The 24,243-nt window shown below is 45.0% G+C and overlaps 1 protein-coding gene across 1 annotated transcript; it reads right to left on the bottom strand.

The window, feature by feature from the left end:
- Nucleotides 1-11,451: 11,451 nt before the first annotated feature.
- CHMP1B (charged multivesicular body protein 1B) lies at nucleotides 11,452-23,849 on the bottom strand. The gene is made up of 8 exons (XM_055727447.1): nucleotides 23,693-23,849; nucleotides 21,098-21,195; nucleotides 19,251-19,397; nucleotides 18,529-18,597; nucleotides 18,042-18,149; nucleotides 17,036-17,079; nucleotides 16,130-16,202; nucleotides 11,452-15,107 (listed from the first exon to the last, which is right to left on the bottom strand). The coding sequence occupies exons 1-8, from the start codon at nucleotides 23,706-23,708 to the stop codon at nucleotides 15,063-15,065; spliced, it is 600 nt and encodes a 199-aa protein (XP_055583422.1). The 5' UTR covers nucleotides 23,709-23,849; the 3' UTR covers nucleotides 11,452-15,062.
- Between the last annotated feature and the right edge of the window lie 394 nt (nucleotides 23,850-24,243).

Here is a 24,243-nt window from a genome sequence, read left to right as displayed (position 1 = left end):
GTCAAGGTGAGAACAAGGACTGCTGAAAGCAGCCGGGGCCAGCTTGCACGCTACCTCCCTTTGGCTTCCAGCACTCACAGGAGCAATTTTAGTTTTTAAAAACTCCAAACCATCAGGAAAATAGCATCAAAAGCACAAACCAGAGAAAGCTGGAGGGGAGCGGAGCGGCTTCCTCACCTCATCGCTCCGTGCGGAGCCTGAGAGCATCCACTGTGCTGCCAGGGCACCTTCATGGGGAGCTCCCAAATCTGGAATTGAGATTTAAGGAGGAATTTTGCTCCCCGGGCAGCACCAGGCTGCCGCTGCCCGCAGCTCTTAGCAAACAGCCCCGCTCCGGCGAGGGGCTGCCATCTGGCCCCTTTGTTTTTGCAGTAACCTGTAGACATTTAACAATGAGATCTGGGTTATCACAGACCATTTGCCTGAGTTGGTTGTTTTTTTCCCCCTCTTTTTTCCATTTGTTTTGGTTTTTTAATCTCACTTTGTAGTTTGCTTTGCTCCCGGTGCAAACCAAGGAGGTCCTCCAGGAAATCCCCACCCCTCACTTCGCCTCACCGCAGCCCTTTCTGTCTCCTTTTGGCTTGGCTTTGGACCAATTTGATGCAGAGGGATTGTAGCAGAAGGCAGAAGCAGGACCCGCTTCCTCCCCATCTTTCCATTATTTTTTTCCATTGCACTTGTAAGCGATGACAGCTACTGCAGGCTGAGGTGACACCCCACCTTGCCAGTGTCACCCCACAGCTGCTCCCAGGCTGCAGAGGGTCAGCACCACCCAAACCCAAGCCCATTGCGAGCAGAACTGAGCTCAAACATAGTGATGTTGGCATTGCCTTTGGCGTGGAAGTATAAATCCCCTGGCATGGGTTTGGAAGAGCCCCTGCTCGGTTTCTGTGCGGGCAAGGTGAGGGCAGACCTGCCCAGGGCTGACAGTTTGCATCTGCAGCCTGGCTAGGATACGGCTGAAAGCCAATAACTTCAACAGAAGCGTACAGGACTGAAGCAATAAGGTTTTTTTCAGTGATCTCAGCCTTTCCTTTCTTCCCGGAGTCAGAGGCAAGAGCAGGAGCTCAGCACCCTGTGTTCGGAGGTGGCCCGTCACAGCGAGGGGTGACGGATGGTGCCATGGGCACACTGAGCCTGCTGGCTGCCCCTTCCCCTGCGCTCTCGGCAAAGAGAAAGCTCTGCTCGGCTCTGCTCTGCCAGCCAGCGAGTGGCTGCCGCACCGGTGGGGTCACGCAGAGGGTTTATCTCCATCCCCCAGCACAGACCAAGCCGAGACCAGTGCCACCACAGTGCTCCTGGTGCTGGCAGGCGGTCTAGATTGGAAGCAAAGATCCTACAGCACAAAATATTCCTATCCCACCAGCCACCAACTTCTCCATAGCATCCTTCCCAAATACATTTGAAGCTCAGCAGTGATCAAGTGATTTTCTCTGCCCAAATAATGTTCAATATCTAGCGATAATCAGCGGTGGTGGTTATTATATGTGAAGTTGCCATTTCACGACATGTCCATACTATTTCAGCTTTTAACACACCAAATTAGTAGAAGGCTTAAAAGTTTGACTGCTGTGAGTTATTAATTTAATATTAACTACTTGTTTGATTCTTGCCACTGACGTTGGGACAGTCCCACAGACAGCAGCTCCCATTAACCATTAATCCACTGATTAATTTGTTTGGGGAAGCTCTTTGGGCCTTTCCACTGCAGCATGCAGCCACTGTACCGTCTGTAATATACCCGTGGAGTGAATTCCCGGGGGATTTCTGCTCTGGAAGAGCTGGGAAGCCATGCACAGTGCCCACGTCCTTTTGGCACTCTTTAAATTGCACTTGGAAAAGAAACCAAGAGCTCCTTGCAGCATGCCTCTGCCACGGCCAGCCCGGGAGCTGCAGGAGACCCATCCCACCCCAGGCATGTCCCGGTATCGCCTGTCCCCATCAATAAGCAAATTTCTGAGCTGATTGTTAATTATCTGCTGGGAAACGCTGTTTGCTGCTGTATGGTGCTGGCTTGAGGAACGCAAACGCACATTAACTTTGCTTTAATATTTTGGAGCGTTAGGGTGTGTCGCTCATGGTTCCTCCAGAGAAACCCAACCACCTCTAGATAGCACCTGCAGAACAAGAAATCAGATTTAAAAGAGCACATCGCAACTTCGGCCCATTCTTTTTGTTGGGGTGGTTTTTGTTTGGTTTTTTTTCCACGTTGTTCTAAGCAAAGCAGGGTTTAATTAACACCCTCCGAATGGCAGCATAAATCTCACCGGCGAGGGAAGGTGGCTGACTGTGGCGCGAGCTGTCAGCAGCTCCCTGTGATCTGACAGGGTCCAGCCAGCGCTTCCCCCACCCTGACCCTGCCTGTCAATCAGCTTTCGGGGGTGAAGCCCCTTCTCGTCTCTTTGGCGAGGAGCGACAGCCAGCTACAATTTTGACCAGCTGTCATTTATCATTATTTTGGGGAGGAAGGAGCCAGGGAGGCACTCTTCACCTCGAAGGTGCGGGCAGAGCAGAATTTGAGATGATGGGTGGGGATTTCCACCGGCACAAATGGGAATAAGACTTGGAGCTTTCCAGGCTGTACCAAAAATAGCAAACCAATTTCAATCTCAATTATAGCTGGGTAACCCTGGAGTATAATTCAGAAGTCAGCTTCTAATATTTCAATTCAGGATCAAGAATAATATTCCACTTCCCCCTCCGCACCCCAAGTGATTTTCATTTCATAGGGGCTAACCTCGACTCGAACATGTGTTTTGGTGAGATACTAAAGGATATGAGTGTGCTAAAGAAAATATGTGGAAAAATTATGTAGAAATGCCTGTGTTAAGCTCTGCAGAGGAACCAGCTTAATAATATGGCTCATTCTAGCAAAATATTCTATTTATCACAGTAAAATGCGATAAATGACGTATTTCATGCCTGCCGCACTCGGGACAGCAGGAACTGCTTTCTCCCTTTGGAGCAGGCATGCTTTCAGGATTACATCTCCTGCGAACACCAGCACATGTAACGTGTCCCGCTAAAGTCACCTGCAGGGACTCGGTGCCCTCAGCGGGCTGTGCCAGCAGTGCCCGTGCTGCTGGGGCAGGTGACATCTCGCCGACTGTAGCTCGCGTTTCTAAAACACAGCAGCAAAACTAACAGCAGGCAACTGCTTTATCTTCCTCGCGTATCCGTGAGGGTCCCAGGTCAGCAACTCACTGGTATTTTTGTATGCAAGTGTAAGCGGGGTTGTAAGTGCCGTGCTGGAGCCAAGCTTTCGGGAAGGTGGCCAGGCTGTTCCCAGCAGCCAGAGCTCGCTGCCTTGGCTGGAACCACAGACACGGAGCTTTGCTGAACGTGCCTGTTCAACCTGCGCTGATGTATGTGGGTCAGCGGCGCTGCTGGGGCTTACGAGAAGATACGCAGCAGCATCACACCCTCATGGCTGAGGTAGGCAGTGACCCCTGGAAACGGTGGGAAGGCATCAGGGAGAGAAGCAAAGGGCGATGGCTGTCGGTGACGAGTCAGTCAGTGCTGCACAGTGCTCTCCTGGAGATACCCACCCCCGTGGGCTGCCTGCCCCCTGAGAGCGAGCCCAGCACCGGGGCACAGCTCGAAACATGGCCCCTGCCCACACCGTGCTCCTCACCGCCCGGCGAGCAGGTCACCTTATAGGGGATGGTCTAGTTCAGATGTGACCGGCGAGGGCCTTTTTGTGCCCATCACTACGATCCCTGCCGTGCAAGTGATGCCTTTCATTTATTTGTGTCTGAAGCTCCTACCAACAGATCCTGTGGAGAAGAAAAAAAATGCAACACCACACACCCCCACCCCCCATTTACTCTACATTTTGGAAAACACTCCCTTTCTTCGGCTTCCACTCAACGTTATCGTTCCAATAATAAATTGCTTTAAGAACAAATAATTAAAAAAAAGAAAACCTGAAGGATGTTTTCTATTTTAGAAGGTGAGTCTTAATCAGCTCTCGTTCTGATGACAAAGGAAACTGGCTTTATCATCTAAACTATCATTTTATTTAGAAACATATTTGTCGCTTACATGGCTCACCTGTGAGCTCTTCTGTGCGATACTTCACATTGAAAAAGACGAACGAAGAGATTGATCCTTGGGGTGGGAAGAGCGGGACGCTGGAGGTACAATCTAGGTACGTGCTCTTCCAACTGCAAAACACTGGTTTTTCCAGCCCTTTTTCAGTCTGTCACTGGGGACTCCAGGGGCAGAAAAAGCTCCTTCGGGATTTTCCCACCCATAGACCTTCCTGCAGCTTCGGCTCATCCCTCCAAAAGGAAGGACGGCACACGAGGAGGTGCCCGTTCCCTGCATCTCCCCTGTGCTGGAGGAATTATTTTTTTGTTACTTAATCATCTGTAATTATCTCCTGGAGTAAATTCTGTTGGTGCATCAATTTTCAAACACAACAGTCATTTTTATCAGTCATGTTTATTTAATTTTAGCTGATTAGCACAGAACCTAACAAGTGGCTTAGACTAACAGTGTGTCACTGCCCAAGTATTTTGTAGGTAACAAGAAGACATGGAATAGCGCACATGTTGCTTTGTCTGCATTAATCTATTTACATTGTAATTCTTCAACTGTTTTTAATGGCCGGTTCAGCTGGAAGCGATTAGTTGTCTAAATTAAAGCCACATTTCTCACTTTGTGCACTGGGAAGGTTTTTAGCTGTTGTCTTTTCCTTGCTTTTTGTTTTCCAAATCAAGACAGATACCACTTGAAAATGCATGAAATCTTATTGAGGGGATTGATCCGGGTGCTTGGAGCCGCGTTCCTGTGTATTCGTCTTGAAGCCAAGTACTTGAATGGGCCATGAAATGGTGTGTTTGAAGTTGAAGTGTGCAGCAGGGCTGTCAGCACGGCGCTGTCTCAGGCTGGGCAGGAGCTGACCCAGCAGCTGGGCTTCAGAGGGAAACTTCAGGGCGGCTCCGAAAGGAGGAGAGGAGGAAAGCAAGACCAGAAAGCGCTGCAGACACAGTGCAGGACTTCCCAGGCTGTTCTGCATGGGCAGTAGCCCTTTGTTTATACATTAGTTAAATTAACAAATATGTTTGTAATGCAAAAAATAATTTATATAGAACGTCAGACCATGTTGGATCTCATCCTCTTTTTTTTTTTTTTTTGGTGCTTTACAGGGAAAAAAAAAGAAAAAAGTTACATTTGCAAAGCAGTCATGAAACACTTGGAGCCAGCTTGGCGCTGCTCCCGGACTTGCTCAGGTGCTCGCTCCATCTCCTCTCGTCTCCCTGGCTGAAGCTTTTCCAGGTCTGGCCCGAACGCCATGCTCTTCTCCCAAGACTACAGTCAGATAGAAGACGTGCCAAGTCTCCCAAGAGCACCTCAGCTCAGCCGCAGAGGCCCAGAAGGCCCCATAGCTGCGCGATATTGCAGTCAAACGTCGCCCACGAGGTTTGGGCCCTTCATGCAAAGTGAGGGTAGATCGTTTCCCACCCAGCATCGCTGCTGGGAATTATTTTGTACTCAGCACGGTGACCATGCCCCCATCCGTCCCCAGTGGCAATGGTGTACGAGGTCAGCGTGGTGGCCATGCCCACACTCATTCCCAGTGGCAGTGGTGTTGTACCTTCTCCCTGCACAGCTCTGGGGGTTCAGATGAGCTTTTGCCTGTTGGGAGCTCCGGGAGCCTTCCTGGCTTCCCTCTGAGCTGCGTTACGGCCAGGCTGAGGCCGCTGGGACCTGCAGTCGCAGGTGAGGGGTGTTCCCGACGTGCAGACCTGGGGCTGCCCAAGGTAACCTGCAGCCAGATCTGTGTCCTCCTGGTGGCACAGCCATGGTCCCTCTTGGGAAGTATCAAGTGAAACCTGTTGGCTTTGTCCTTTCCCAGAGCAACGTTACCCGTGCTGCAGGGCGATGCCTACCTTAAGGGAAGCAAAAAGGTGATGACGCTAGAAGGACTCCCACATCCCACGGGAAATGCAGGGTGAGCAGATGAGGATTCGGCTGAGGACACAGCACCAGTTCAATGTACCTATTTACCTGCAACAGCTGCACGGAGTCAGCTCTGCTAGTACTGCCTGGTGTGCACAAGAGCCACACTCGCTGCAGAGCCCCTGAGAATTTTTCCTTAAAAAGTACTACTTAATATCACTTTTCTTAAAAATAAAAAAAATGCTGTCCACGCTAGCTGCTGATGAAGGTGAGGAAAGAAAAGCCCCACTGTGCCCTACATTGAGTTCAGAGCATCCCGTAAGGTGGTACCCAGGGCACCAGCCTGGGAGGGGGGGGTATGGGGCAGGACACACACACACACGCCCCCGAGAAAACAAGGTTTTTGAATCGTAACCTCCCATGGTGGTGCCTGCAAGGGCTGTCGGGCAGGCTTCAGTCTGGGCATCTGAACATATTTTGAGATGCAATAAAGCAATAAAATAATAAAAAAAATTCCCCAAAACTCACACATGGTATAGTCCAAACCGAGTCTTCACTTAAGTCAATATTAAAACCAAATAAATCAAGTGTTTGCACAGATTTATACCTGAGGAAGCGCTTTTCTGGTCACCTGGGCAAGCAGGGTGAGAGGAAGGCAGGCTGCTGGCTCCTCTTCCTCCCCTCTTCCCAGCCGCCCCCAAGCCCAGAGATAGCAGCCCCAATCAAGAGTTTTCTGCCTTCATCAGTTTGTCACAACCTGAAAGTCCCTCAAATATTTGTGTGTATTCAATTATCCGACCTGTCGCATCTGTACCTCATTACATGCTCTAGCTGAGCGCCGCGCGGGTCGGGTTGCGACGAGGCAAAGGTCAGAGGAACCTCCAGCCCGCATTTTGCCATCAGTTGATTATTCAGATAACAAACAACTATCCCAGAGACTGAGGGCTTCTCTGTGCCTGCACACAGGACACTACCACTGTAGCTGAAGAACAGAAGATAGCCAGCTCCTCCTGGCTACCCACTGCCCTGAACCCCTGCAAAATAATAAAGCAACCAGATGGTATTTCTTACAGCTCGGTGCGCCGATGGAACGGGGCAGTAGCCTTCTTGCTCCGCCATGTCTTGCTTTTAATATACTGCCCAGAATTAATCAAGCAGTTTAGAAGCATCCTATATCAGTTCTGCAAAACAGAGCTTAAATGATTTACTGTCAGATTCTTTCAGCTCCTGTTAGACTCCTGTTTTTCTTTCATGTGGGTAGCAGAGGTCAGCAGCGGCAGGAGATGCATGCTTTCACTTTGTCTCACATTTGCTGCTGTCATTCTGATCCTGCTCCGGTCCCCGCAGAGCGACAGGATGTGTTCATGCTCACAGCCCTAGATGCTAATTGATTTTAGGGAGCCCATTCATCAGTTAAATTTAGTAGATCACCCACCAGGTTTGCTGTTCACTGTCAAAGGTAATTCAATTAAAACTCCAGAAGTGTGACTAACTATTCAATGGTAAATATGTTTAGCAGCTGTGTTGCTGTATCTTCTCCATCCTGTTGTGTCTGTGAACCAGCCCCAGCATAGCATGTGACCGAGCCATATACCTCAGCTGATCAACGTATGCAACAGTTTTGCAGCAGTGCCAAAAAATTAAGTCCAAATGCCTTCTTCAGTATGCAATGACATGCAAATGTCTAAATGTAATAGCTTCAGCAAAAAAGAAAAACCTCAAAAGCGTTGAAAGGCAGCAGTGGCTACAATGGTTGAATTAACTCCGTGCATCTATAGGGTTTTGGGGTTGTTTTAAATAACTTTCAAAAAAATCAGATTTGGATTTTCAAACTCATTGATAGTTTGGGATCACCTCACCCTTACTTGTGAACACCTAGTTTCCCCTTCGCCATCAGTCAGAGTTCATACCATCTGATATGACTTTATCCCATCACCGAAACTATGTATAAATCAGAGAGACGTTGCCGTGCTCTCGCGGAAAGATGTTTCTATTAACCACTGGAAGTGGGAAGCCTTGCTGCATTCCTCGTGGCTGACAGACCAGGCTTTGACTCTTCTTGTCTGCTGGCATCGGTCACTCATATGTGGTTTGGTAGTAATTAAGCGCATCATTAGTGATGCCATTGCACGCCGTGGGACAAAATGCTGTGTCTGCTTAATAGATTAAAGGAAAATGTTATCTGAAAAGCACAGGTAAACAAGACACACATCCCTCAACCTTTCACCCTTGAAGACCACGGATCACATCCCACTAGAGCGCAAATAAATAGGAGACTGGACTCCCTCGAGTCACTGCTGGTGGGTTTATACTCACAGTGAGACTATTTTGGAGCCCAACAGACTTGTCGGTCGCAGGGATGGGAGGGAAATGGGTGGGATACGGGCTTTGAAGGGGCTGGGAGCAGAGATGCACAAAGAAACTCCTCAGACCACTGTCCATACAGAAAGCAGCATGCACTTACAGCGACTGTCTAAGATTATCCTTATAAAATTAATTAGGCACTGATGCAGAGTTTCTAATAGCTTCCATTGCACAGGTCCCATTTCATGAACCTACTCTGCGAGAGCCAAACCCCACACAAACACTGGGAGTTCCTGATTTCCATGTGGTTGTAGAAAATAAATGAGATCCAGCGACTCTGCAAACCACTGGTCTTCCTGCACATCTTTTATAGAGCAGGAGGAGGAATGCTTGTACGGTTCAGTAAATAGTATCCTGAGAAAACATCCAGATTTCCCAGACATCACTGTAGACCTTTACAAAGAGCTTGGGAATACTTGGTCTGTTTAATACTCTAACCGGAGGCTAATTGAAATTGTAAAACTTGAACAAAAGCATTACTTTTGAAAGAGAACCCAGGACGTTCTATATTTGCTGCTTTAAACACGCTATACACAAGACAACCCAGGGTTTGGTAAGTATTAACCCTTGCTCTACAGTGCATTTTTAAAATATTGGATGAAAAAGCAGTGCCATTGTTAAATGTAATAATTACCATTAATACACAACTACTGCTGCTATCCTTGCAAATAGAATTGTCTCTGCAGAAGGGGTTGTTAGAAGTATACATTTTGTATAGAAATACCGAGTTTTTAACGGTGGTCAAATACTTACAGCAACGTAACCAGATAAGGAATTACTTCAATATACAGCTGCTGCCTGGAATCTTTTTTTGTTGTTGCTGTTGTTGCTGTTCAATCTCTCCCTTCTTCCGGCATTAATAAAGGCACCTGCTATACAAATCAGCAGAAATCTGGAAAATCATTATCACTTCAATGCAGAAACGATGCCCATCAGGGAAGAACAAATGGGGTATGTAGCCTACAAGGGACTTTTTTTTTTTAAAAAAAAAAAGTTCTATTTGTCAAATTACTAGAGGAAAAGTTGATCTTACTGTTAGGGACTTTATCCACTTCCAGGTCATATCAATTAGTTACAGCAGTCTCTTGGAGACTGGAACTAATTTACAACACTCTGAATGGGACTGCCTGCTTTTCCTATGAATTTCAAGTCAAATGTTGGGGCTTCATACCGGTACCTGGAACTGAAAAATCACCAGCAACAGAACCAGAGCTTAACGGTTCTAATACCAACCCATTTTGCAGCAAAAGAAGCGAAGTCCTGACTGTGAGAAATCTTGTCCAGAATTATGTTAAACTAATCTTTGCAAAAAGAAAAAAATTTGTAAAAAATACAATTTAAAAAAATTGTGGTTTTTTTAAGGAAGTTTTAAAAAGTTTTACTATCCCGACAGTTTGACAGAAATTGCTTGCAATAAAGAATTATGAACCAGATAGTAGGGATATTAAGTTATTACCTTGTCAGATACACGTATTGGTTAGTATGTAACATTTATTGCTTTAGACTTTCGCAAAAAGATTCTTTCACTCGGAATTAAGATGTTTAGAATAGCTTGAGCAATATGCATACATTGTTGCAACAGTAAACCACCTTTTAGATTAGAAATGTGTGATACTTTGGTTCTTTTATGCTCCCAAATCACCCTTACCTAGAGAAGTAAGAGCTTGGAAGTGCCTGTCTGCTGCGAGATGGTCTGGTTCTGGCTGCTGCTCACAACCTTCTGGCAAGCGGCACCGTTGGAAGGCTTTCCTAAGAACTGGAGAGAGCTGGGATCCCTCGGCCCATTGATTTTCTATCTTGTACTGTGTATCACAGCTGATTCAGCATGACTTTCTTAATAAAGAGTAGTAAAGGTCAAGCAAGAGCCTGTAAGACTCACTTACTGCATCTTCTTCCAACTTAAAAAGGCTCAATTGGCACTTGAAATTAGTTACAGATTGTTCGCATCGGTCTTTTCCTTTATTTGAATGGTAATGAAGAGAGCTGCTTCCGATACAAGTAAGGCCACTGACCCTTCTCAGGATTTCATCGGGAAAGTACTGTTTGACAAAAAAGAAAGTACTGAGCAGGGTGCTGCCTTTAGTTCAAACCAGCCTCTGCAACAGCCAAATGCAAATGCTAACGTCAAAAAAGCAATGCACCACACGGAGAGAGAGAACCCTGAAACTAAAGCAAATACTTCATCAAATCAATCCTCAGTGTGGGCAATGCTTCTAGTAAGAAAATTAAATTGACTATTAAATATATTTTCCATCAGTACACAGTGAGTGCATCCTTCTGTAGAAAATCGGAGAATTACCACAGGACAAACCCAGAATGACAACAGCTGAAGAAACCCAGGACTGAACTGAAAACTGGACAATTTAAAACAAGTTTTAAGCACAAAATTACTATCACACTTGTAACAGTAGATCTCAGAGTCCCAGATTAAAGCCTAAAGACAGCAAAGAAACATTCTGCCGGCACTTAGCACGGAGGGCTAGGTGTTAACCCCAATTAGCTGATGGCCCTGTGCAGCATGTTGCCAGGTCGTGTTTTGTGCAGCAGAGCAGCTTCCCAGCAGGGACCCAAGCACCATTCCTACCCGGATTTGATACTGCCCAGAAACAAAAGGTTCCACAGGGGAGACGGATCCTGAAACCAGCTAGTAAGTACTCTGTGAAAGTGCTCTTTGTTTTAAGAATTAAAAAAAAAATAAAATAATAATTTATGTAGGACCTACGGAAATGCAAAGCTTGAGGCTCCCTCTGCTGTTCCCAAGCGCTGATGGAAGGGGAAAGTAAAAACGGAAGGTTTTCAGCTCTGGGCAGGACAAACTCACACCCACACCATCTCCTGTCAGTTTTCCACATGACCCCTTGCTATATATAGTAAAGACAGAAGACCCTCTTAAGAGGTTTAAGCATGAGGGATACACTCCATGCCAGCCTAAATTAAAAAAAAAATAAAAAATTAGATTTTAAATCATATTTCATGTTGTTATACTTAATCACTCCCTAAACTGTTACCCAAAATCCTTCTCAATAGTACCCACTGTACCTTCTTATTTTTGTCTCCATAAAGATTTAATTTCCTGATTATCTTCTCACAGGAAAACATCGGTGACACCATGACATCTGCTTGTTTATCCATGTCCTGAGACCCACCAAATAGCCATATAACATTGGAACACATCTGAAATAAGTTGTCTGTACAATTTTATTTACCACTTGCAGTTACATTTACAAATCGTCATACAAGTAAAGCAGTTTTCAAAATGAACTCTACCAGAGCTACAAAAATTATTCTCTTCTCTATACATGTCACCAGCTTCAGGATTTATTTCTGTACACAACTGCTGATTATATTCTAACAAATTTTCACTATTTTTTGGCTCTGAGGATCTCCACAAAGGCAACTTGATCACTTTATCCCATTGCAATCAAGAAAGCTAAAGTTCTTGTTCTTCTTTCCCTTCCCTTCCCTCTCCTCTCATCTGAAGCTTTTCACGGCTCTCTGTTTTGGAATTCAAACAAATGAAGACTAATGCTACCACACACTAGCAGTTTTAGTAAACAAGGTTTAATTAAAAAAAAAAAAAGTCGACCAAAACCATCTTGCAACATTTCAAGTAATGTTTCACTTTAGATGTGCCTGCTCATAAGCATAAATATTGAAATATTATCTGGTAATAAGGTTACATAAAAGCTCATACAATTTATTTAACATGAAATGAACTTTATAAATGCATACAGTCAACTTACAAGAAACACAGCAACATAGGAGTGAGGAGCCAGAGTTGTTCAGAAAAGAGCAAATGAGAGAAAAGAGGAGACCCTCAAAGGTTACTCCAAGAGTAACCTTCAGTTTTAAGGATTTCCAAAAGGCTTGAGAAAAATACATACATATAAAATGTTAACTGCTAACACTTTCTGAATGAATGCCAGCTCTCACAAAGTGCTTCTAAAGAGCAATCATTCTCCCCAGGAGAGGGCAGGAGTCCTATACACAGAAGCAGCCAGTACAAAATCCTGGCCCCCTTAAAATACGCAGCGATTTGCAGAGTGAAGTCAGTGGAGCAAGAATTCATTGTTTCAAACATGTATTTCTTCCCCAAGTCAGCTACACCTGCCTACCTCCTTTGCATCATAATCCCGCACAGGTAACTTTAATTATGTCAGTCAAGCCATTATGTTTACTTGTTAATCCCTTAAAGAAACGATACTGGAAATCTGTTCCGGTACTGGAGCCTGCAAGCCTGGGATAAGATCGAACCATGAAACAGGCTGTATATAGCCAGTAGGATAACGAAGCTTATTTAATATTTATCTTGCAGCAACCGAACAGTCTCGTCTTTTTAAATTCTGCCAAAGCCCCAAGGCTCACGGCAAGGCAACATACTCAGAAAACCCAAGATCAGAATTGCTGTCTGCCCCCTCAAATAGTTTAAAAATGGCCAGGAACAGTCTAAAATCAGCATAATCTTTCACATTAAAATAAGCCAAACAAGGTAGCTAAAGCTGTCTAATAGCAAACACTGAAAACCTTAGCACTCTATGGTACAGCTCCATCAACAAGCAGCCATAAAGTAAACTCAGAGGCGGATTTATTCCACAACAGTAAGTTTCCAGTCCTGTAATGATACGAAGTAACTGACTACCAACAAAACACAGTAAGTTCAGCAAGGCAAAGGCACGCACACAAGCAGTTACCACAGTCGTGGGCAACCTGGCTGCATAGATACACCGTTCTGTTTTTGTTGTATTGTGCAGAAGGAGCTAAGGGGGAAAATAAAACGTAGTACATAACCCCTATCCTAAGACGTGTTGTTAATTACTTCAAAGGATTGTACCAAGACTACAGCTGTGAGTACATGGTTTTTAAACATCTTCCAATTTCTCCTCTTTACAGGAGGAACACTGAAGGTGTTTAAAAGCAAGCTGCACTGAAAATAAATGTAAACAAGTGAAAAGACCCCATGTGAAACAAATTGTAAGTTTAGGCTGCCAGTGTGGTAAGAGACAATCGCACAATATTTTAGGTTGTTTTGTGTATCTTATTTTCCTTATCTTATTTTTACAGTAGCCTTGAATACTTCAGTATGTAGCATCCTGCTAAACCTTCAAAGTGATTTAAGTAACACATTCAAAATATAGTTTGAAACCACTCCGAAATGTTTCATCATTTTTGCACGTTTTTCACTGAAAAAATCCTGCTTGACTAAAAAAAGGGAAGTATTTTTTTCCTATTTCCCTGACACTAGGGAAACGCATGTGATCTGGAACACCAGCATATCAAGAACTAATTCCAAGTCTAGTGCTTTACACCTTCCCTCACCCCTACAAAGATAAAACATAAAAAAGTGAGCCCCAAAAGTCAGCAAGATAATTTTAACATCACTGTTTACCACAACACATCACAAGCAGTCTCAGCTACAAATTGCTAACCATTTCTTTACTTCACAACTGCAGCAGAAGTCTGAAGCTACTGAGAGCAGCCAGTAGATTCTCTTACTGTGCAGAAATATAAAGGGATCACTAAAACAAACTAGTTTATCCATACAACTGCAATATTACAAATGTTATTTCATTTGTAGAGAGCAACATTATACCTTACAAAATAAAGCGGCTGTTCTTAACCCAACATAACCCCCTCTGATCGAGCTGGCTGACACTACTCATCCACTTCTCACCTGCCATGAGATGCAGAGGAGGAAAAGCTGACCTAAGGGAGCGCCCCGGTTAGAGAAGACAGGGTCGGGACAGTGACTCATGAAGGACTGTGAAGATCTGAACCCGAGGAAGAGCACTTCTGTATTTTTTCATATATGGAAGAACACTGAGGCATGGAATATGATCACGAGACTTGTCCTTACTTATGAAAAAAGTGACTAGAGTAAAAGCAAAGACAGAGTAAGAAGGAATGCAAAAAGCAGGCTTCAGTTACTTCATATAAGGCTTCTCAGCTTGAATCTATAAAAACAGATAGTACGAGTTCCCTGCTGACAAGGAACTAGATGTTACTTCGGTAGAATAGAGGTGTGAGTGGCATAACTGGCTGCACTCCAGGATACCCAGAAGAAAGCAAAATGGAGAAGCTACAGCACTTGACATTAAACAAGGAGCAAGCTGCAACACTCAACAGAATTGACAGAAGTTGAAAAATATATTTTATTCTTCCTGTATTAAAGTGATGATGCCATACAAGTTCCCAATTATATGAAACCAGCTTTTGGTGACTGATTTTTGATCTAAACCACTAATTTCAGCATGATTACCCTAGCTTTAACAGACTAAAAAGTTCAGACTGAAGTCCACTCATTTGTTTTAAGAAGCGTATTTTCCATGAAGTCCACACTGTCCACCTTTGTGCGTTCCAGGAGTTTGGCTGCGTACGAAAGTTATGTACAACAATCACCTGAACCTAATACCTCAGTTCTCCAACCATAAACAGTTCTCATAATTTAAAAAAATCACTTCATAATTTAAAATATATATCAATGACACTCTGCTTGTCTATTAGCTAGTATGTACCAACATTACTAGCTGACTTAATATCAACTTGATTTTGTGAAAAAAGCCTGCAAAAAATATATCAACTTCAAAATGTACAGAAAAGGACATTAGAGAGCTGATATTTTTGGGTTACTTAATGTATTTTAGAAAGAGTAGCAAGCTAGGAGTGGAGTACCCTATATTACAAATACTCAAATACCTAGGCCATACTGTATACGCCTCTCTAGCGTAGTGGAGGGTTAAGTGACAGAAGGGGTATTTTGAAAGCATTTACAAAGAACGGCAACTTTCTTTAACTTAAACTTGATCACGTAGGCGGGCCAGTCTCTGTGACAGCTCATCCTGCAGAATTGTAAAACACAAAGAAATCAGCGATGAGTAATATGAAAATTCATTTTTGCCAAGTTCTGCAATGGTCAAGCAATCTCATGTCCAGATGACAGGACATGCTCTCACGTACAATTCTAGCAAGATTGGCTTAAGACCTTACAAATGGCTGTACGCTGTACCAGGCGAGACCAGAGGTCCATACAGCTATCTTACCTCCCGCAGTGGATACCTAGGAAGGAGTTTCAGAACACAGCAAGCAGAGATAGGGCTGTTTGGGTTTTTCTTTAATGTATCATTTTTGCAAGTGCAAATCAGCTCTTACAGAACTGCATCCTTACTTGGATGCAGTCTTGTCTGACCAAGGCTGGCATCCAACTGAGCAGTGAGACAGTAGGTCCAACTTTTTAGGGGGTCTGGTACAAGGTGAAAATGAACTTTTCAAAGAATGTTGAATTCTCAGGGCTTCCCAAAGATTAGTCAGTTAAGATGGGGCTCCCTACAGCCTTCTCCACAAGGACTGGATGACAGAATAAAACCTGTTCTCTTTCCATTCTCTCAAACATATTCCCCTAGAATGGGGAAAGCAGCTCACCAAGACATCTGTGCAACCCTGACATCAGGGTCTGTTCATGCACAAAAAATGCTAAGCTATCCATCTACAGCAAATGTGGATTCCTTTGCACTAGTCCCATAAGACCTTTCACACACTAAAGGGGAAAAAACCCCCAAAGGCCTCGTGTATGCTATGGGAGATGGATTAAATTTGGAGTAGGTAGGAGAGTCAACTGTTTGGAACTCTAAAATAACCATGCAAAAAACAAAAACCCTGAAACATCTAAACTTTCTGGATTTACTAAGCAGACAAACATACTGTTAAAATTATTTTGATTGCAAGACTCTTAACTGCACACTATTTCTTTTGGACAGCTAAAATCTAATTACAATTGAGCAAGCCTGTTTTGACTGAGCAAAGCGTTAATTCTCATACCACATTTCTCCAGAAAACATCAGTTTCAATTGAATCCAATGTTTACCTGTTCTGCTGAGGCAACGCTTGTACCAACAGAACCTGTCTGTCCTTGAGGTAGTTCCATGTTCAGATCAAGACTAATAGGAGGAAACAAAACAAAAAAACCGAGTCAGGCGTACATGGCTGAAGGAAGCAGCGCAGTAATTGACAAGCAGAGGAATACTGAGATGGCATGAGGCCACCAGCATCCCATGAACACTGTACTCCAGCTAGTTAAGACAACTTGATCAGTAAATTTACCAAGATGACAAGTCGTGTAACTAGCAATAGCTAAATAAATTCTGTTTAATCAGAACTAAGCAAGATTGCCGTTTAACAAAGGTGTATCGGATGTAGCGTACGTATAAACAATAGAGTTCATTCATAAAAAAAGTTTTACTGAGGTATTTATCCTCAAGCCAACAGAGCAACACTTCCAACTTATGCATCACCAAGAAAGCAAGTAAAATTCTCTGAAATATTTCAGTATACCCCCAACACTTAAACACATCATGATGACCTGCTTTGCAATGCCTAGCTTGTGAGAGCAGAGCTACAGGAAGTTTTAATGTGGTAAGGGGCAGGAGGGAAGAAAAGTGTGGAGAAACGTAGCAAGGATTGCTATACGCTAAAGCCAATCCAAGTAAACAATAAAACGCTATCCTGACACAGCAAGTAACATTGATTTTAGGCTTTTGCAAAACCACCCCTGCATCTTAACATTCACAGTGCTTTTGAGTGAAACCAGAATGAAATACTGGCAACTAAACCATTAAAAAAGCGATGTCCAGAAGTGAAAGGAAAATGGTGATTATTCTCTGCCTCCAAGGAACAGACGTATAAAACAAGGGTATCTAACCTTCAAGGTAACCAGAAAGGATTGCTGGCAGCAAAATTTATTCAAGAAATAGTCACTCCAAATTTTACCTACCCTGCTTCATCTGCCATTTCCTGTAGAAGCATATCCACTTGATTCTAGAGTAAGAAAAACAAAACTAGTTGTTGCATATTGTAGTTTACGACAACCTCTTCTGTTAAATCTTAAGAGAAATTATTTTAACAAAACTGATTTAAAGGTAAATGCCTTTTACAAACATTTTTGTGCTTCACCACCACAACACAAAAATAATGAGTAGAGGTGCTCAGCCTGTTAAAATCCTATTAATTGAAGTCTAGCTTCTGAAATAATGCTTCTAAAGAATCAAACTTATCTGTAAAAAAACCCCAAACATATACTTGAATATTTCAAGTGTTGATTATTAGCTTTGCACAACATGGAAACAAAACCATCTCCAATAGATTTGTTGGATTTGGGGTTAGGTTTGTTTATTTTATTTACAAAGTACTATGCCCAGTAAATTTCTCTCTTGACAAAACTACTGTTAGAATAGCACGTGTAGCTCCTTGTAGGATCGCACAAAGGGACAGCTGCTGGGAATTCTTAGCTATGTCAAGCATTGCTTAAAGATTTATTTCAGTAAACATGTCCATAAATTGAAAGTAGGCAATTAATAACCTTTCCATTGCATACGCTACCACTAATTTCGTAGTGACTAACATAACTTTGTTAATAACAGTGAGTTAAAATTATTGATCTTCTCATAGCATATTCTGCCTTGATAATTAATGCTGCAGTGTCTTCCGGTTCAGAAGTTCATTAAGAACTAATCAAAACGTTGCTTATTCAGTAGGAGAGTTAAAGTTTTTAAGACATAATATAAAGCCTCCTATAAAAGTGAAATAAACTAAAATACATATATGTGATCCTCTGTACTTGTGAGTATAATTTGAAATAGTCTCTTTATCACAAAGAAGCACAAAGTGAAAAGGTTCCAGTTGCTGCTGTGTCTCAAAGTAGGCAGAAAGAGGAGAATTAGACGTTACCGTACAGCTTAGACACTTTAAAATCACCTTTTAAAAAAATTTACTGTTCTTACTTGTGGCGTTGTTAGCGTAGTAGTGTTGCTCATTGTGTCTTCCATCTGCTGTGTTTGAACATCTAGCGTTTCAAACTGATGCTCGAATTTATCCATTAGTGCAGATATCTAGGAAATAATATGAATTAAATCAATGATCTGCAGATAACAGGAGAGAAACGTATCTCAACTGGCAAAAGAATCACACTACAAGGGCAAGCAGCTCCTGGAGATCAGAAGCTTGCCCCCATCCCCCTCCTCTCCCAGTGTCAACTCTGAAATGGGTGCAACACTGCAGTTCAAGCAGGTTGGTCAGTGCCCTGCCCGGTCAAGTTCTGAGCTTCTCCATTTACAAGAACTCCACAACCACACTGGGCAACCTGTTCCAGGATCTACCAACTTCACTGCAAAACCTCTTCTCTTAAATGGAATTTCCCTTTTTTAAAACTTGTGCCCATTGCCCTTTCTGCTTTTGATGTGCAGCTCCAAAAAAAGTAAGTCTATTTACCTTTTCCAAGTTCATGCTCTTCAGCGTGGCATCCATAGACTTAACTACCCCTGCCATTGACTTTGTTACCTGAAATGAGGTAAAAATATTATTAGAAAAAAAAATGAGCAGTTTCTTACCAAGATCTCCTACTCCTATCCACAGAGTTTCTACAGTATCAAGCAGTAGGGCACACGCTATTGCCATCCATAACACCACTTTTTTTAGTAGTTCCTACCACTCCAAATTCTATAAATTAACTCAAACACTTCAAATACGCATTCTGACCTATAATTCACTAAAAACTGAGGTGTACGGGACATTAACTTTTCTGGGTCTTGAAGACCTGTCAAATGTTCAGGGATGTATTTGGTATACAGATCACATGGCAGAACAAACTCTCTGGCTGAAGAGCTGTACAGCAGTACTAACATAGCTATCACAAGTCCTATGTCATGACTTTATTTGGAAAGGGAGCAACATCTTTGCAAAATAATCTTACATATAACCAGTAAAACACACTGTATCTGAAGGAGCACCAGTAATAACAGCTAACAGAAGCTACTAGCTACAAAACATAGTGGACAGCAATCTATTTCTAGCAGCAGTTGCCAGGGGGATTCCAGTACTATTAGCTACATCTGAACCAAAACTGAAACTTTTCAGCTCATTATAGATACAATTAAGTCACTTCTAAAATCAGAGGTCTCATCCTTGCAACAGATCTGTGAAAACAGGCTTACCTTGCCCATTGTCACCGCGGTCTGAACTCTTGCTGCTACAGCATCTACCCTGGCACTCATCCGCAAGAAATTGATGGCTTGATTCTTCTGGCGGATTGCATTTTCTGCGTGTATTCGTGCAACTTCCATGTTACCCTTCTGAATTGCCTGTTGAAAAAAAGAAGGAAAAGAGAAAGCATTTTAACCCTCCCTGCTCTTGTAAACATGATTTCTGAATAGCCTATTTCATTTTTTAAATAAGCATCAATTCATCACAGTATCTTTTCTGCTGAGAGACAAAACCGCTCCCTCCTCCCCAATAGTCCTCAAGCTTTTTCAAGATGTGAACCCCTAACTTCTTTCCAAGGAAGGTATCTAACATACACCTCAAGTAGCAGGTTTTACAGAGCTACAGAAACATAATTTTCTCATTCCTAAAAGTTTCCTGTATCAAAACAAAAACATACCGTCAGTATGGTTGTATCTCAGGGACAAAAACAAAAGTCAACTAAATTTAGTCTCCCTCTTCGCTACTTCAAGGACTCAAGAACTATTTTGAAGTTCCTCTTCATAAGCCTGTGGTGGTTTGACCCTGACTGAATGCCAGGTGCCCACCAAAGTTGCTCTGTCACTCCCCTCCTCAATCAGACAGGGGAGAAAAAACATAACAAAAGGCTCATGGGTTGAGATAAGGACAGGGAGATCACTAAGCCATTACGGTCACATGCAAAACAGACTTGACTTGGGGAAATCAGTGTAATTTGTTACCACTGAAATCAGAAAAAAACCCAACTTCCCCCCCATCCCTCCCTTCTTCACAGGCTTAACTTGAATTCCTCATTTCTCTATGTCACCCTGTGCTGCTTGTGGGGAGGAACAGGGAATGGGGGTTACAGTCAGTACATCACATGTGGTTTCTACTGCTTCTTCCTCCTCACACTCTTCCCCTGCTGCAGCGTGGGGCCCCTCCCACAGGAGACGGTTCTCCATGAACTTCTCCAACATGAGTCCTTCCCATGGGCTGCAATTCTTCATGAGCTGTTCTAGTGTGGGTCCCTCGCAGGGCCACAGGTCCTGGCAGGAAACCTGTTCCAGCATGGGCCTCCCACAGGTCACAGCCTCCTTTGGGCATCCACCTGCTCTGGCATGGGGTCCACTGTTACCTCCACGGGCTGAGGGGGACAGCCTGCCTCACCATGGTCTTCTCCAGAGGCTGCAGGGAAACCTCTGCCCTGGTACCTGGGACACCGCCTCCTCATCCTTCCTCACTGACCTTGGTGTCTGCAGAGCTGTTGCTCTCACACACGCTCACTCCTCCCTCTCACTGGCACAGTTGGTCGTGTGTGTGTGTGTGTGTCCCACATTTCTTAATACACTATCACAGAGGTGCTATCACCATCCCTGATGGGCTCAGCCTTGGCCAGCAGCCGGTCCGTCTTGGAGCCAGCTGGCACGGGCTCCATCAGACATGGGGGATGCTTCTGGCGTCTTCTCACAGAAGCTACCCCTGTAGCCCCCCCACTACCAAAACCCTGCCATGCAAAGCCACTACAAAGTCCTTTTAACACAAGAAGATAAACATCAACATTAAATATTTTTAACTTTAAGGAAAAAAGTCCAACAAAATCCATGCAAGACAATCTTCTCAGGAAGCAAACACCTTAAGTTGTACAAGAAGATACACAAGAATGTATCCTCACATTTATTAATAAGTACGGGAAGATTTGTAAGTCGTATATTTTAAATCACAAGCATCTACCACAGTAATATTAGCATGTGTACTAGGAAAATGGTAAAAAACACCAGATAGTTTCCTGATACAGTATGTAAACAACAGATATAAAGAGCTTGTTTCACACACTGCTTACCTTCTTAATTTTCGCTTTCTCAGCTTTTTCTTCTTTGTCACATTTTTTTGAGTTTCTGTTGAGTTCCTTTGCAGCAAACTTCAAATTAAAGAGGTGTTCTGCAGCACGCATTAAGGGTTCAGGAACACGATCAATCCTTTCATTGCAGTATTTTGCCCTCTGTTTGAGGTGCTATCAGACCTAGCGTATACTGTGTTTCTCTGTTAGTGCTGTTAAAACTTGGACAATGTTATTTAAGTCAGCCCTTGAATGTCACACAATAAGATCTACCAAGCTGCTTTACAATTACAATGCTATTTATTATCTGGGTTCTAAAACATAAGGCCACAAAAAATAAGTTCAGATCCCAAGCTCGCTAAACTTAGCATCAAACCTATTTCAGACTGATAAATACAACAAACCAAACATCCTCTAAGAGGAACTGAAAGTCTTACTCTGCCAGCTACTTTCACTCACACATCCAGAGTCCTCAGCTCTCAGTGAAATGGAAATGCAGTTTACTGGCCTACCTGAAACCTCTCCATCTAAAAAACCAAAAAAAACCAGCCACTGAGGAACAAGACAAATTAACAGCGTCACAGCAAACTGCCTTGGCTGACCATGCCCAGGTACAAACCAGGAGGCAAGGCTGCCCTTTCAAGCCACAGCACGATCTCAGGCTTAAATTGCTCATGCAGCTCCTTTACAGAGCAGCCTCCCAGCCCTGGGTCATGTGAGCGATTCTGGGGTCCCCAACAGCTCTATCATCTGACTTCTCGGGAAAGAATACTTAAGTCAGCAAGATAACCTCTTCTGTTTAAAAAGCTCTAGGTCCTGCTTAAGCTGAAAACTCTAAGACAACAGTAGAACAAGCCTTCATAGTGGCTTAGAATGACTGCATTGAGTGTTACTGACAGAGAATAAAGTGTATGTTGTAAAAATAACAATTAAAACCCCATACTCTTAAAATACTGTTGATGAAAGCTTCCAAATAGTATCAGTCTTTCTCAAACAAAATGGAAGTACAAAGCTTTATAGGCTTCTTTCATGCCACCTTTTGATATCTCAAGAGGAAGATGCAGCAAGTACTAAGATGCTTAACAGTTAAGTGGAAGCACATAAAGCTAAACATTCTGAGGTACTTGAGGTTTCTTTAATATTTCAAGTACATAAATTATTCCAGAATTGCCTTCTTCCTTTCAAGTCCAGCCATGCATCTTACAGCTCTGACAGCAACCTGAAGACATTAGGAAGTCTGCTGATATATTAGTTACCCTATTAACACCACAAGCAAGCCACAAAAAGGTAACAGCTGTGCCTATATCTAGGGTATCTATTACGGTAGCTACCAGTAACACAAAGATTGCTGCTTGTATTTGTATTTTTTTGCTTTAAAACCTAGGTCACCATCCCTTTCATAGCAGCAGTAAGTGTACTGCACTGAGCCACAGATTAGGCAATTTACCAAACAGGAAAATACCTTTAGGTTGTTCATTCAGGTATGCTTCAGGTCAGAGATCAGAACCGCCAGGTAAAATATGACATCACCTGTTTACACTGATTGCACTGAAGCAGCATTTCAAAGCAGCTTATTTTGAAATAACTTCCTCAGCTACTCACTTAGGGCATTTACCTTTGAAATTAGAATAGCTCACCCATCCCTGATGAACACATACTTGCTCCACCCTTGAAGTGTCTTTCTCAAGCCACAACCCAAGTGAAACCGACCTTCCACCATTAGCTGTGACTCGCAGTCAGCTGCTCCAGCCCCTGGTCAGTCCCTTCCATAACCAGCTACACCGAGCACTGCCAGCACGCTTCAACCCCACCAAAACCTCTACAGTCTTTAAGGCTTTTTTGCCCCTGTGTGTTAAGACAGTTATATATAGCAAGAAAGTTTAATTTTGTCCAGAATGGGTTTCCCTACGTGCAACTTCTTTTCAACACCAGGAAACACAGCCAGGTTTGTCCAGCTGGCCGCGGTCACTGTTTGGAGGGACAGCTGAGTTAGCACTGCCGACATCACCCCAGCCTTGCGCAGCATACCCCCGCGGCACAGCCTGCACTGCCCTACACTGTACGTTGCTTTTTCTGCCTCGGGCACTGGGCCGTCCCCCCGTGGAGCACAGCTCTGGGAGAGACGAGAGACCACCTTCCCCCTCCTCGCCCCCCACAAGGTTAGAAAGAAGCACTGGCACTCCCGCCCCCTCCTCCACCCGCCGGGCGGGCGACCCCCGACTCAGAAAGCACAGCTCCTCTCTGCTTCACGCCCACCCTCAGCCCCCAGTCCCCGAGAAGCCCCTTCCAATCAAGGCCCGCGGCCCAGCAACCACCCACCGCCGCGGCGAGGGCCGGGCCTCGCCCCCTCCCCTCCCGGCGGCTCAGGGCTCCTCCCCGGGCGGGGCGGCCTCGCCCGGCCCCGGATCGCCGGCTCCCGGCTGGGCCCGGCCGGAGCCCCGGCCTCGCCCCGCGCCCAGCCCCGGGCCGCCCAGCCCCGGCGGGCCGCCAGCACCCACCGGCAGCGGCCGCACCCGCGCCACCGCGGGGGCCCCGCGCCGCCCCCCACTCCCCCCTCGCGGCGGGGGCGCACGGCCGAGACCCGCGCCCCGAGGATACTCTCCATGTTGGACATGGCGGCGGGCGGCTCCGCGGCGCTGGGCCCGGCGGAGGGGCGCGGGGCGGCAGGGCGCTCTCCCCCCTCGCTCGGCTCGGTGGCGGCTCCGGGCTTCCGGCTACCGCGCCCCGCCACGCGCAGCCGCCGTGGGGCGGGGGCGCGCATGCGCGCGGCGCGGCTGTCAGGCGCGCGGCGGGGGCGGGGCGGGAGCGCGGCGATTGGTCCCCCCAGGGCGGGGCGGGGCGCGCAGCCTGAGGCACCCGGCCCGCCGCCCCTCGGGCGCACCGGGCGCTCCCCGCCGTCGTTGCGAGCCCCGGGAGGGGCTGGGCTGGGCTGGGCTGGGCTGGGCTGTGCAGTGCAGTGCAGTGCAGTGCAGTGCAGTGCAGTGCAGTGCAGTGCAGCTGCGGGCCTGGAGGGGCTCGGCCGCCTGAGGGACCGGGGGGGAAGACTAGCCCGTGCTCAGCAGCGGGCCCGGCAGCCCCCGGGGCCTCGGCAGCGGGGAAGCGGCTGCTGGAAGCACCAGTACATAGAAACGGTTCCTCTGGCAGCGGTT

This window comes from Falco cherrug, chromosome 15 (assembly GCF_023634085.1).
Source record: "Falco cherrug isolate bFalChe1 chromosome 15, bFalChe1.pri, whole genome shotgun sequence".
NCBI classification, from domain to species: Eukaryota; Metazoa; Chordata; class Aves; order Falconiformes; family Falconidae; genus Falco; species Falco cherrug.
Note: the sequence above shows the minus strand (reverse complement) of the source record. Positions and strands in the feature narration are given on the sequence as shown.

Excerpts from the sequence above, each read along its gene's own strand:
- CHMP1B (XM_055727447.1), bottom strand. Across the intron at positions 19,398-21,097 it reads AGAAAGCGAAAATTAAGAAG|GCAATTCAGAAGGGTAACAT; the intron begins GTAAGCAGTGTG and ends TTTTTTCAACAG. Across the intron at positions 18,150-18,528 it reads AGAGCATGAACTTGGAAAAG|ATATCTGCACTAATGGATAA; the intron begins GTAAATAGACTT and ends ATTATTTCCTAG.